This window comes from Thalia democratica, chromosome 4, assembly GCF_965202585.1.
Source record: "Thalia democratica chromosome 4, ktThaDemo2.hap1.1, whole genome shotgun sequence".
NCBI classification, from domain to species: domain Eukaryota; kingdom Metazoa; phylum Chordata; class Thaliacea; order Salpida; family Salpidae; genus Thalia; species Thalia democratica.
In genome coordinates, this window is record NC_139168.1 from 26215311 (window position 1) to 26229739 (window position 14429).

At 26.0% G+C, this 14429-nt stretch overlaps 1 protein-coding gene across 1 annotated transcript; it reads left to right on the plus strand.

Annotated features, from left to right (window-relative positions):
- Positions 1-234: 234 nt before the first annotated feature.
- Positions 235-9716, plus strand: LOC145834389 (protein spinster homolog 1-like). The gene is made up of 10 exons (XM_082941806.1): positions 235-480; positions 1034-1186; positions 1773-1883; positions 3715-3877; positions 4859-4988; positions 5234-5347; positions 5694-5849; positions 7414-7536; positions 8065-8268; positions 9251-9716. Exons 1-10 carry the CDS (start codon positions 245-247, stop codon positions 9370-9372), a joined length of 1512 nt encoding a protein of 503 aa, XP_082797932.1. The 5' UTR covers positions 235-244; the 3' UTR covers positions 9373-9716.
- The last annotated feature ends 4713 nt before the right edge of the window (positions 9717-14429 follow it).

Genomic DNA, 14429 nt, shown 5'->3' on the forward strand with positions numbered 1-14429 from the left:
ATAATAAATAATTTGGTTTTTGTTTATACATATTATGTTTTATTTTGTAAATAAATGATTTAAAATATTAATTTTTTAATGATGTTTTATCTAAATACTGAATAAAAAAAGTTACTGCTCATGTTAGTGCTTTTTAAACTTGTATACAACTCTAAAACGTAGCATTAAATAACAACTTAACCATACAAAATATTTTAATTTAACAAATTATAACTAACAACAAATTAAAGATTTTTTTAATAAAATGTCTAAGAAAAATGAAGAAAGTGGTTGTCTGGGTCAGTCCTCGTACGATTGGTACAGAATAACCATTTTGATGATTTGTTACGGTTTCGGTGAGTACGGACATTACCTGCTCGGCGTGGTCTCGACCCCACTGACCCAGGACTTGGAATTCGGTGAACAGAGTTGTGTCTACTTGAACCTGGACGTTGAAAGTAGAGCTGATAGAAAATGCAAGGAGTTCAAGAATGTCACGGAGTTTGTTTGCACTGTTATATTTTACATATGGCTTTTACTTGACTTTAAATAGGTTGCTTTTTACGTTGTTTGAATTTATTTAGTGTTCAGTTACAAAATAGTTGTTGCTTCAAAAGCAGCTTGAAAATGCATTCAAAACCCAAATTGTTTTTAAATTCATATGTTTTGTTTGTTCTTATCACATTTTTTCTTAAACCGCTCGTAAATTGTTGACAATTAATCAAGTAATTAAAAAAAATATGTTGGTAGTTTTAGCTTGCATTAAATTATCTGTTTAATAAAAGCTAAAACTATTTAGAAATAAACATTTCAGTAAATTGTTTGTATACAAAGTAACTTATAACTATCAAGATAAATAACTGAAATGATTTTCAAAAACTATAAAGTTATAAAACTATAAACGTTTTCTAACTTTACAAAGTGACAGAATTAAAAAAAAAACAGAAATGTTGCGTTGTAAGTAAATTGTTCTATTTAATTCAAACATATAGAATGATAATTGAAATAAGATTTAAACAATTACAGTTTAAGTAATAAATTTCATCATAAACAGATGTAACACAGTTTCATCCGAAAACAAAACTTACTGTCAATACAACTACAGCGGGCAAGGCATAGAGTACCAAGTACTAGCAGGACCTATTTACATTCTCATATTCACTGTTTTCACTATTATCAACGGCTTTCTGGGCGATAAATACAGCAGGTGAGCAAATTTACGAGTTTTAAGAGCAAAAACAAATTGGATTTTAACTTTGATATTTTGTATCATTAACTATTTATATAGTTTTATCAATGGATTTCTGGGTCAAAAAAACAGTAGGTAAGAAGATTTAGTCTTACGAGCAAAGAAAAATACAAAACAATAAATATTGAATTGTACTTAAAATCTTGTTTTAATTAAAATGGTTTCCACTAGCAAAATGTACAAAATCATACTGTTATTGAGCATAAAGTGCTTATTTATATTTCATTTGCAAAACACGTTATTTGCTTAACCTCGTTTGCAGAACGTAAATTGATTGTAATAAACTTTTGATGGCTGCAAAATTATCATTATTTTTTAGCACTTCGTTAATACTTTATCTAAAGAGTGTTTCAAGTCCATTGTTTAATGTTATTTCAACGTTTTTTTTCGATTAAAAGTAAAAAAAAAACACAGTAAATACATAAACTTTTAAAACTTTTTCTTAGTTAATTTTATAAAAAAAGTATACAATTTACTTTTATATCTATCTATCTTATTAAAACAAAACTTTAGTTATAAAATAAATACTTTAAATTTTTTACAGAGTGAAAATTTTGTCCTTCAATGTGCTTTTGTATTCTATAGCAATTTTATGCTCCGGATTCGCCAACACTTACTGGATATTTGCCCTGACTAGATTTCTGCTAGGAGTTGGGTAAGTCATTTTTTATTTTACTATTGAGAAATTTCGAAACAACATTAAAATAAAAAACTCCTTTGATAACAGTACTTGTTCACAAAACTTTAGTTTTGTTCAAAGTCTGATTATTCTGATAAAACTGGTTTTGTTTGTTACGTGTTCTGCCATAGGAGTTTATTTATATAAAGACCTGTTAATTTCTCAATTTTAATTTTGTTTTAGCTTTACAGGAGTGTTTTGTTTTACTTTATTTTTATCTAAAAACATGATATGCAAATCAATCTTAAGTTTTTATCTAACTACAAGCTTTATTACAACATAAACATTTACGTGAGATAAATTTAATAAACTAAACTTTTTGCTGTGTAAGCGAAGTTTTTGTTTTAGAAAATTTAAAGTTGAAATACAACTTACAAATAAAAACTTAAGTAACGATTGTTTGTAGCATAACCTAGTTTTGAATTAATTATTTCCTCATTACTAATAGCAATTATGTTTTAATTAAATTTTAAATTGTTCACTTTTTCGGTATTTATCTTCTTAATTCACCGAAATTTTTGTTTGTCACAATTAGAAAAGTTTACGATTTTCTTTATTAGCATTATTAGCATACACATTTTTATCAGCATGCTTGTATTTTGATTTAATTATAAACACATTAATCAAAGAAAAAGCCCTTAAGTTTAATTAACAAAACAATTTTTATATTAAGATTTAGATTACAAAACAACTTTTTAATTAAAGTATAGTTAGTAAAAGCTTAATTTATATGCTTTATCATCTTTAAAAATATAAAAAACACTTTCAATAACAACTGTTTTGATTTTATGAAATGTACACCTATGTCTTGTAAACTTTATGCAACTTTATATGTTGTTATTTGATTTCCTCAAAGGTTTACAACAAAAACAAACTTTAAAAAACCAAAATAAAATAAAATAAACTGTCGATTAGTAAACTATGTTAGCAGCAAAAACAAATATTGACCTAAAGTGTTATGTAATGTAATCTAATTTCTGTTTATTTTTTGGAAGCGTCGTAATACTTAAAGTAAAATATAATGGATAATATACTTGTTTAGACTTTGCTATTACTACCCTAAGTTTTAGTTAGTAAATAAGCAATCGTTTATGATGTAAACCTTAAAAACACTGTCATTTTGGTATAACAGCTTTAACGTTTAAAAAAAACTTTTGAGTTTCTATGATTGGTACAGTTTTATAACCATTTTTTATATCCAAAAACATACTTTACAATTTTTTTTTTTTGTTTTCTTATATACGGTTTTTTGTTTTGTTCTTTATCATTGTTATTAATATGCTAGGGCATTTAATATACGGCATTTTAAACCTTCTGACAAAATTAACATATATAAATTATAAAACCGTTGTAGTGCAGGTTTAGAAAAGTGTTTAATTTTTAAGAAAGCTATTAATAGTTTAGGCAAATAACAAAAAATACTTTTTTTATGGCAATCTTGTCTAAAAGTTCATATAAAAACTAAAAAAAAACATAAATTAAAAAAACTTGAAGCGATTAACTGTAAAGAAAGAGTTCAGTAATTTAACTAGAACGACCAAATGAAAAAAAATTCGCTATACTTAATATATCAATTTTAACTAAAAATTATGTAGATCGATAAGGTACGCACTAGATTTTCAAAACAAATAGGATCAAAAAATATGTATATAAAAGTTTAGACATAAAATTAATCGAACGAAAAAAATAAACTAAATACAATTATTGCAGTTTACTATCCATTTAACGAAAAACAACAACAAAAATGAACTTAATACGTTTACTCAACTCAACTGTACTTTTAACAAAGGTAATTTCCCCTTGACAGAGAATCAGCATGCACCCCGCTGACGGCCAGCATCGTGGCGGACATGTTCAGCAAGAAGATGAGGGCGTTCGCCATGGGTTTCTTCAATTGGGGGATTTATTTCGGGTACGGCATGGCGTTCTTGCTGGGCAATTACGTCACCGCTGCTAATATTGGCGGGCTGGTTTGTACTTGTTTGGTATAAATTGTTTTTGTTTGTTTTAGTAAACTTAAAAATTTTATGCGTTAAATTTTAGAGTTAAAAACATATAACTTTTATTTAAACTAACTTTGCTATTCATTTTATGTTTTATTACAACTTTATCTTTAGTTTTTAAAAATTTGGAAGTTATCTATACATTTTATAAGGCTTATGCTTGCTAACAAAAATTTGAAAAAAAAGGTTTAAAAGTAGTAAACTATAAGCGCTTCATAGCACAATTATTTTGTTATACTATTAATCACGTTTATCGAGTTTACAAAAGAAATAATTAAAATTAAACAGTAAAAACCATATATGTAAAGATAATGTTAAAACATTTTTAGTATTCTTAACTTTGTACATAGTTTATTAAAAGTGTAATGAGTAAATCTTAGATTGTTGAAACAAAACAAAATTGTATTACTGTGTTAAAAAGCAGTTGTTTTTTATACGAAGCTGCAATTACCAAACTTTTGTTGTTGCTAGTTGTTTTGTTTTAATTTACACAATCAAAGCTACATAAAACGTTATATAAAAAATGCTTTTTAAAGTACAGACCACATTTGAAAAACAAATTTTATTTTTAGTTATTAAATGTAGTAGTATGATTAATAATAATTTTGTTAAATACATGTTTAAACATTTTTGACTGCTTTATAAGCTATATTTATATGATAGTCATCCAATAGTTTTTTAATTTTCTGGATTCTGTTTTAATGATGCTTTATTTACAAGAGTTTAAAGCATTCAATAAAAAAAATCATTTAAGTTCTATCGTTTATCATACTTTAGTCTTAAACTTATTTCTATACACTAGTAACTTTTTTTTTAATTCTTTACATTGATAATTAAAAATAAATCAAAAATGTTAATATTTATTAGTTTTATTTTTTAATGTTTTGTTTTGTCAGGATACGGCCTACAAAATACCTTAAAACTTTTTCATATGATTAATTTGTACAGGGTTGGAGGGTTTGTTACTACATAGGAGGCGCTCCAGCTATCGTTGCTGCGATCATTCTATACCTGAGCGTGAAGGAACCGCAGAGAACCCAGACTCAGACGTCTGAAAAAGACAGTTCCGAAAAACTCAGTTAGTTTTTATTTCACAGATTTTATTCACACACCACATTGTCGTTAACAAAAAACAATACATTGGCCGACTATACTTGAAAAGTTTACAAAAAGGTTTGTTATATCTGAAACCTGTGAAAACCTTTACATTTATTGTGAATAGTATGGAAATACTTGTATCATAGTTAAATTATTTTGGAAAAAGAAAACTTTAATAGACTGTAATCTTTAATGCGTTTTACAGAAAACTTTTTTTTTTATTAGCTGAGCCGGTTGAAACGTTACCACTGGGCACTCGAGTGAAGAAGGTCCTCCATATCATGGTGACCTCTCCCGTAATGCTGTTCTTGCTGGCTGGAGCCTGCATAAGACATTCAGGTTTTATTTTAACTAAAGCTATAGGGTTTTTATGTAAGACTAAAACACTAAGTAACACAAGCGCCTTAAAAAGTCTATAAAAAAACAGTTTTTACTAAAATATACAAATGTCGTTAGAGTGCGCTTACTTTTTAGTAGAAGAGCCGTTTCGTACATTATGGCAGATTGACAGATTCGAAACAAACACTAAGTCAGAAAATACAAAGCCGTATTCTCTTTTTATTATTTAACTTCTTCTTTTTTCACTTCGTGTGTCTCCAGTTTAACTGGTTCGGGTTTTTATGCCTGATTCAAACTTTGATCAACAAAATTTAGTAATAAATCTTTTGAACAAATAATATCACAGGATCTTTCTGCTGGTCGTACAACAGCCAGGTGTACTTTCAGCAGAACTACCCGGGAAGTGAAGTTGGCGCGTGGATGGCGATCGACTCCATTTTGGGAGGAACTTTCGGAATCATTGTCGGAGGAATTTTAAGCGATCGCCTCGCCAACAATTACGGTTATTTTAATTTGACAAAATGTGTATTAGTTTTTAAACAGTGATTCGTTTTTATATGAACTCATAATGCTATAAAAGTTTGTGGATGTATTAATAACAACATAGTATTTAAAAAAAAGGTTTTTAATGTATTTAATAAATGTTTTTGCTTGGTTGTTTAAACTTTAGTTGTATAAATACGTACAAGTTTGGTAACTTTTCTATATTTTATAGTGTTGATATAAAATTTAAAAGTCAATTAAGGTCATCAACCATTAATTAAGGTCATTCGTTTTGTTTCTTGTATAGGGTAGCTTTAGGTTAAATAAACAAACAGTGGAGTAAACAGCCAACTAAAGTTCGAACATTAATTAATCACAAACTAAAAGTTAAAAACAAAACAGTGAAGTAAAAATTTCTTTATATGCTTCTGTATGAACTTTTGTTTGAAAAACTTGTGATAAAAGTTCAATACACGAATAGTAATTAAGGTTCTTTGATCTTTTGACTGTTTACTTAAAGAAAACTTTTTGTACAAATAAAGTTTGTTTAAAAAATCATTTTGTTTTTGTTTTCAGGTTTGATTGATGACTTTACGGCCTTAGTTAATAATTTTTTCTATTTGTGAGTATAGTTAAAGCCACCTTTTCGTTAAATTAAAGCAATGTAAACTGTTGTAAAAACAACAAAAATTTTACTAGTTATTTTCAACTGATTTAATATTTTTGAAGTCGTTTAGTCATCAAAGTAACTTATGGTAACTTAGAATATATTTTTTATGAAACAAGTTGAACAAAAACTGCTTATATAGAAGTAGTTTATAACTTTTTAATTAGTGTTTTACTTTTCTACAAAATCGTAATGCTAGTCAAGTGTGCAGATGAATTTTGAATTACAACTAAAATTCGGAGTTTAAAAAAAAAGCGTTTTTTCAAAGTATTTTTTGATGCTAAAAAGCCATAAAATGTTTACGATGATACTGTCGGCTAATTGTATAAAATAAACAATTTAAATTTACAATTTACATAAGTGAAATTACTTAAGTGAGGTTAATTGGATTTTGTAAGCAAACATTTGTTTGTACTTAGTGCATATTTTTGTCGTAAAAAACATAGTTTACTTATAATGAAAGAACGTTCATTTAATATTTATTAGTAAAACTATAGTTTAACTACTTTATAGCAGATCTTCAGAATATTTAAACGACGATCTAAAGTACTTTATTTATAGAGATAGAAAGATAATAAAAGGAGGTTAGTAATATTAAAATGAATAATTATTTGTAAGTATTGGTAGGTGCTAGGAAATAAATTCAGCTTAAATCGTCTTATTTTTACTTAAATCTTAATTTGATTTGTTGTATGATAGTTAATGACTTTGAAATCGTCGTTTTATATTTGTTATATTCTTTATAATTATTTTTTATTTGATTTCATCGTAAATGCTTAGTTTAGTTGTATTTTAGTAAAAAAATGTTATTTACCTATTTTTAGTTTCAACTGATTTATCTTGTTTTTAAATAAATTTGAAAATCAATTATTAAGAGTTTTTAAAAGGTTAATTGATATTTTATTATTTTTAACAGGAATAAACACGAGACTATGGGTATTAGCTGGAAGTCAAATAATTGCAGCTTGTCTGTCAATAGGCACGTTATCTGTAGCGCCACCGTACGCGTTTGTATTTCTACTGTTCGGATATTTCTTTGGTAAGTGTCTTTTAAAAAAAGAAACATTTCTTAAAAACGATTAGTTACAACAAAATACTATTATAAAGCTTGTAAAACATTACCAATTGTCAAACACATAAGAATGAAAAGAAATATTTGGTTATTTTTAAGCCTTAAAGTATTAAGGTATATAGAGTTATCGTGAGCAAATAAGAATAAATTTTAAACTAGACTTAAGTTTAAAAAAAAAACATTTTAGTTAGTTTTACGCCTACTATTACTCGCTGTAAGTCTTTTTTACCGAAAATATTTTCGTAAAACCATCATACTCATCTTACTAACTGAATTAATTTTCTAATTGACATAATCTAAATGTGGTTTTGTAAAAGGCTATTAAAAACAATGTAAACTTTTAATGTTCAGCTGAAGAGAAGTATTCAAAACTAAGTTTGTATTTAATCTAAAGATATTTTTTCGCCACTTTTTTATCTAGCCGAGACATTCTTCATTCAATTTGTTTAAAACCTCAGTTCAAACATCTTTTTAACACTTTGCAACACTTTTCAGCCGAGATGTGGTTCGGAGTGCTGTTCACCGTTCTGGTGGAGTTCTTCCCCGCCTCGATGCGCTCCACCGGGATCGCCATCTTCATCTTCGTCATCAACAACGTGGGAGGAAACGCCCCGCTGATCGTTCCCCCCATCCGGCAGGCGTTGGGGGGTGACCTGAGGAAGGCGTTGTACTTGTGCTACGCGGGATTCTTCGGAATCAGTCAGTGTATTTAGTTATTTATATATACATATATATATATATATATATATATATTATTTTATTTATTTAACAATAAGTATGTACACATCATACGTTGGATTCTTCGAAATAAAATATGAAAAAAAAGTATCTTCAAATAACATTTTGGCTCTTAAAGTTTTTGATACAAAATTAACGTCAGCTGTTTAATGTTAGCGCCAATATTTCTTAAATAAATACGAAAGCGTTTAGTAAATAAATAATGCTCATACTTGGCTTACTTATTTGTTTTAATTAAATGAAATATTGAAAACTGCTAAGCATAAATATTTCGGTTTCGTACGTTTTAAACTTGTTTTATTTTATTACTTAAAATGTTTATCTTGTAAAATTAGTAGTTTTGAAAGCTGAAAACTAAGTGTTGGTATTTTAGTTAAATATTGCAAACTTTTAGATAAGTAGAAACTAAATATTTGTAAAATAATTCGAACCTTTTATAAGAATTTTAAACTTTTCTGTTTTTAAATTGTAATGATTATAAGTGTTATTTAGAGTCTATTTAAAATGGAGATTAACTTATAGTTCATGTAATTAGTTTAATTTTAAATTGTTTAAATAAGTAATGGTATTTTTAAGAATGTAACAATAATAGACTTCAAAACAAGAACTTAAATATTTTTGAAAATATTATCGCACGAATGTGTTTTATAATCTAAATATTTTGTAAAGTATCAAAATCATAGTATTTTTTAAAACAAAAAGTAATTTCAAAAGAATAAATAGTATTTTTTTCTTCCAATAACAGTTGTTGTTTATATAAGACTCTCATACTCATTAATTATTTACAAACGGTACAAATTTATTACTGTTTATTTTTTAATTAATTTAAAACTGAAGCAGTTATGAACCTAGTATTAGAATTAAAAAGCTTCTTGGTTTTGTATAAATGTTACCAAAGAATAACGAATTTTTATAAGTTAATTTTACAAATAAAACTGTTTAGGTGGAATTTTGTTCTTTTTCGCCCAACTCGCTTTTATATTTTACAAGCCGACGGAAAGCAAGTACGATCAAGAAGAATTAAGAAGAATAAAAGGACATGAAATTAAAAGTCAAAAACTTTAAGAATAATTGAAAACTGACCTCACTTTAATTTATTCGTCAAACATTCTGTAATTGTTTTTTTAAAGAGTGCTATTTATTTATGGCAATTTTGAATTTGATCAACTTTTTTTTGTGTTTAATTGCTCATCTAAGTGTTTAAAAGTTATTGCTTTGCTTTGAAACATTCTTTCCGATCATTTATTTCAATTAAAATTTACTTGTATAAACAACTTGCCAAGAGATGTATGTTTTTAAAATAAAAAAAGTAACTTATAAGAAATTCGAATTGAAATCAATCAACTATTTTGTTTGTTTTTAGAAAATCGCAAGCTATTGAAAAAAATTTAGTTTGTAGTTTCTAGTTTTTTATTGCGTTTTAAGGAATGTTTTCTCTATTAAATTATTCAATTTCCGTTTTTGTATTTTGTTTTTGTTAAAAAAAAATATGTTTTGGAATCATTTTAGTTCAAAAAAGTATTTAAATAAAATCTGATAAATTTAAAACTACTAAATTAATACAAAAGCATTTTTACTCAGCCTATTTTTGTTTGTAATATTTATAACATTTAACTATTTTCAGAATGAATTGATGAACATTAACAATAAACAACACTTTTAAAAAATTTTACTTTTAAGTCCAGTTTCTTAAGGTTTATACTGTACCTTACTGATGTATTTTCAAAAAAAAAAAGCATTTAAGTAGAGCGAAGGTTTAAATATTATTTACGTCAAAATTCTGCTCCGTTTTAGTAATTGTACTTTGTATTTTGTAAAAGTTTTTAAAGCAGTTTCATTTTCTAGGTTTGTACGTTGTTTAAGTTAAGTACTTCTGTTATTAAAAGGTTGTTTCAAATATTACATAAAGAAACGTTCAACTTTTAAAGAAGGACGTTTTACTTAATTTAAATAAATGAACTGTAAAGCAATACTCAAAAAAGTAGTTATTAACCTATAACATCTAATGCTAAAAAATTTAAAACATTATCAAAACAAATGTTTTTTCTAAACCTGATACTCTTTTAGTACTTTCTAACAGAAAATTTATTATTATTACCTGAATTAGTTTTAAGTTTTTTATGACTAGTCATTAGTTGCACCAAAACAACCGAGTACTTTAAATTAAATTTTCATATTTTAAATTGAATATCAAAATAACTGTATCGACGAGAAAAAAGAATAGCATTAAGAACAGAAGTGAAGCAAACAATATTTTTAAAAAGAACATATTATGATTATCAAAAACTTTCTATAAAAAACTTCATAGAATTCAAAAACCAGCAAAGTCTTATTTATAAAAAATCCTGTTAAGATTTTGTTACATTCTGTTCAGTTTTATTAGTCGTATTTCTACTATAACATGCGTCACTTTTACGACACATAGAGCTTCAACTTGTTTATAGAAAATTGTTTTGATTATTATCAACATAGAGATAATTTGTGTAAGTTTTTGCAACAAGCTCTTGTTTAAGTTCGATATTTATTAACTTTTTTATAATAAATATTTTAATAACATTTTTAAAACATACGTGGGTAGAACGAGTAACAATTTGATTTCAAGAATTAACCAACATATACCAAAAAACCTTTTAAACAAGATAAAGTCATGTAACGAGGAAAAGAAATTTGATGATTTAAAAAAACTAAATAGTAGTTCAGCGATTGGCCAACACCTGATTACTAATCCTAAGTGTGTCGAAAACTATAAAGTGGAAAACTTCAAAATAATATCAGTTGCTCGTAATGAATTTCACCTAAAAACTTTAGAAGCTATATACATTTTAAGCTTAAAGCCAGATCTCTGTAAACAAAAGAAATTTGTTTATTCGACCATTTTGTTTAATTCGTTGAACTTGAATTAGTTGATTAGTAAAGTTGTGTTACATTTATATTATTTCTGATTAAACGATTGCCTTAATTTGTTAATTATTACTGTTGTGTTAAATTTAATTTGTTTTCTTAAATACTTAGTTTTATTAGTTTATATCAGTACATCATTATTTCAGCTTGTTTTGACACGAAAAAATACTGAAGAGCGTGTCCGAAAAGTACTTCTATTTTGTATTTTGTTTGCAATAAACTTTAATGTAAAAAACATAAATTGTGATTTTTATAATGGAAAAACCATTATTTCAACATTTTTTATAATAGTTTATTAAGTTATTTTTCATTAAGCGCTAAACAACAGGGTTTACGTTGTTAATCAGTTTTATTTACAAAAACAATCGACCTGATATTCTGAGTTTAAAGTCAGACAAACATTTTATCGGAAAAAGTTGGCAACTTTTTAGTCAGCGGCACAGATTTACAAGAAAGTGTCTTTTACGGACGAAACTTTAAAAAGAATAGCGGGTTACCCATTTAACGAACTTTATTAATAAACAATTTTTTATAAATGTATATTGCTGTATCATGTACAAAATATTAAATTTTATTACTTTTACAAGTACAGTTTTAACATAAATTTTAAACTATGAAAAATGTAAATTAGACAAATACGTTAAGTCCAGTCAAAAAGTGACACTGAGCAAAAATTTCATTTAACTTTAATAATTTAGATTTATTTTTAAGGCTGTAATTGAAGCTTGCACGAGTCTAGCAGTTCTAAAACTTAATTAGCAATTGGTTTGTGAACGTTTGTGGCGAATAGATCTACGTGCCATAGACTTTTATCGTTTACAAAAGATGACCAACAAAAGCTCAAGTTGTGACCAACTTAATACTCCAGAAAGGCAGTTTTTGTATCAAATCAGCAAAGCGTCGTAATTTATAAAACAAGTTGTGTAGATATTAAAACTAGTTTATAGTTTTTATCTATTCACCAATGGTAAATTCGTCGACAAATAAATAATTTTATATTTTCAAAATATTCAGATTCAAGCTAACAAATAGAAAGTTTTAAAAACTTACAGTTTTAAATTTATAGCTTGTTTTTCTATAAATTTTAGCAAGATAATATAAAGACAAACAGAGAAAATGATAAATGTTACTTTCAAATACATAAAAAAGATAGTAAAATTAAATAAATACAGTTATATAAATATAATATTTTCTATGTTTTTTCAAATAAACAATATTAAATGCTTTTAGGAGCGTTAAAATGTTTAACATTAGCACAAATAAATATTGTTAAAATAGACAAAAATATCACAATTTGTTAAATCATCAAATTAACGGCAACTGACAGGAATTCTCATTGTATAATCCTTTCCAACATTATTTTCATCATAAGTTTTGAAATCAACAACTTCTGTATGCAAAACTTTGTCTGCCTTACAAATAGGAGCTAAAAATTGAATAGTGTCCAATACATGCTTATCAGGAACGAATTTAATATCCTGCAAGTATTTGAATCCCATGTCATTTGGGTGACATCTGATTATAATCGAGCTTTTAGCGTCGTAATCTGCATGGCTTCGATTGTAGGTTTTGCAGTTGAATTTATCCAAGAAGTCATTGAATCTAAAGTTTTAAAGTTACATTAGTTTATACAAAACATGTGTACTTTTATATGCTTAATTTGTATAAAACACGAATCAAAATAATTAAATACTCTGTCATATACGTGATCGATAAGTATAACGATGTTGTACATTTGTTCATTAAAATTAAGCTATAATGTGGAATGTTTAAAATTTAGTAGCTTTAATAGTACTAACATTTTATCAAATAGAAACATCTATAATCCGAAAAACTTATATTTTTATATTACAAACCTGATAATTGTTTTTCTGTCAATTACTTTCTTATCGCTTATCACTGGAATTTGGCTGAAATATTCATACGCATAGCTATAAGAAACTTTTGGAACTTTTAGCTTTTTGTTCTTGCAGCCAACAGGTATATAAGTTACATAAATGTAAGAAGGATCTGAAGATTTAGCAAAATATTTAGTCGTGTAAGTCACGTTGTTTTCATGGTCGCACTTGTAAGCAAAAAATTGCGGGTTAATGTTTTTTATTTCTGTGTATTTGACATTTTTACAGTCTTTGAAGAAAATTCCTCTAGTTTCAATTTCACTCGTACAATTAGCTTTTTTGGTAAAACTTAGAAATCTAGAAATAAAAAATAAACTTTATATTTTTTTTAAACTTTTTCAGTCTTCGAAGTAAATATGATATTTTCAGCTTTTGTAATATGTAAATTTAATTTATCACCCTTATTAAAACTGACCCGATTTTTTCAAATTTGTATTCATTTGTTGAACTGTAGTCCTTATCAGGTTCTCTATCAAAGAATTGAAAGTTTTCATAATTGTTGTTGTTCGAAGGGATTGGCGTTGCCATTGTAATCGAAGCGATCGTCATAATTGACATCAAGAACAAAGTAATATTCTGCAAATTTAAGGAAAAATTTATTAGTAAAAATCAAAACAAAATTAGTTGACATAGATAACGTTTTCTTTCTGTTGAGTGAATTTAAATATTAAAATACAAAACTCTTCCTCATTAATAAAAATAAAACTTAAAATAAAAATACAAGCTTTTAAAAAAATAAAAATGAACTTCAAAATTTGCAGAAAACTTTTAATTTGACATCTTTATCAAAATATAAACAAAACAACTTTTTTATACGTACAAAAATATTTTATTTTTTGCAACGTAATTAAGAATAAGTTAATAACTTATAAACATAAATCTTAATTTAAGAAAAACATTAATTTATAATCATAAAATAAGCAATACTTTATAAAGATAGATAGAAATTTTTACATTTAAATTCGTAACCGAAACTTTTATAAACTTACCAATCTCATATTATATATTTTTCAATACTTTAACAAATTTGTTAGTTCACTTGTGCTTTGTAGCTTTGTAAAAACTTTTATGAATTTCAACTACTATGTTTCGTTTTTTTATACAAAAGTTTTAAAGGTCGAGATTTATTTTTAGTGATTAAAAGAGTTTCTTGATAGTAAACAACATTTAAAGTTTTTAAAAAAGTTTTCAAGGATTAAAGAATTTCTTAACAGAAAATAACATTTATAGGTTAATAAATATAATTTTTTATTTTTCTCAACAAATTGAAAACAGTTTCTCATAGAAATTTAAAGAAAATAAAATATCAAAACATTTTAAGTA

Excerpts from the sequence above, each read along its gene's own strand:
- LOC145834389 (XM_082941806.1), top strand. The coding sequence starts at position 245 with ATGTCTAAGAAAAATGAAGAAAGTGGTTGTCTGGGTCAGTCCTCGTAC. Across the intron at positions 1,187-1,772 it reads CTGGGCGATAAATACAGCAG|AGTGAAAATTTTGTCCTTCA; the intron begins GTGAGCAAATTT and ends AATTTTTTACAG. Across the intron at positions 5,348-5,693 it reads AGCCTGCATAAGACATTCAG|GATCTTTCTGCTGGTCGTAC; the intron begins GTTTTATTTTAA and ends ATAATATCACAG.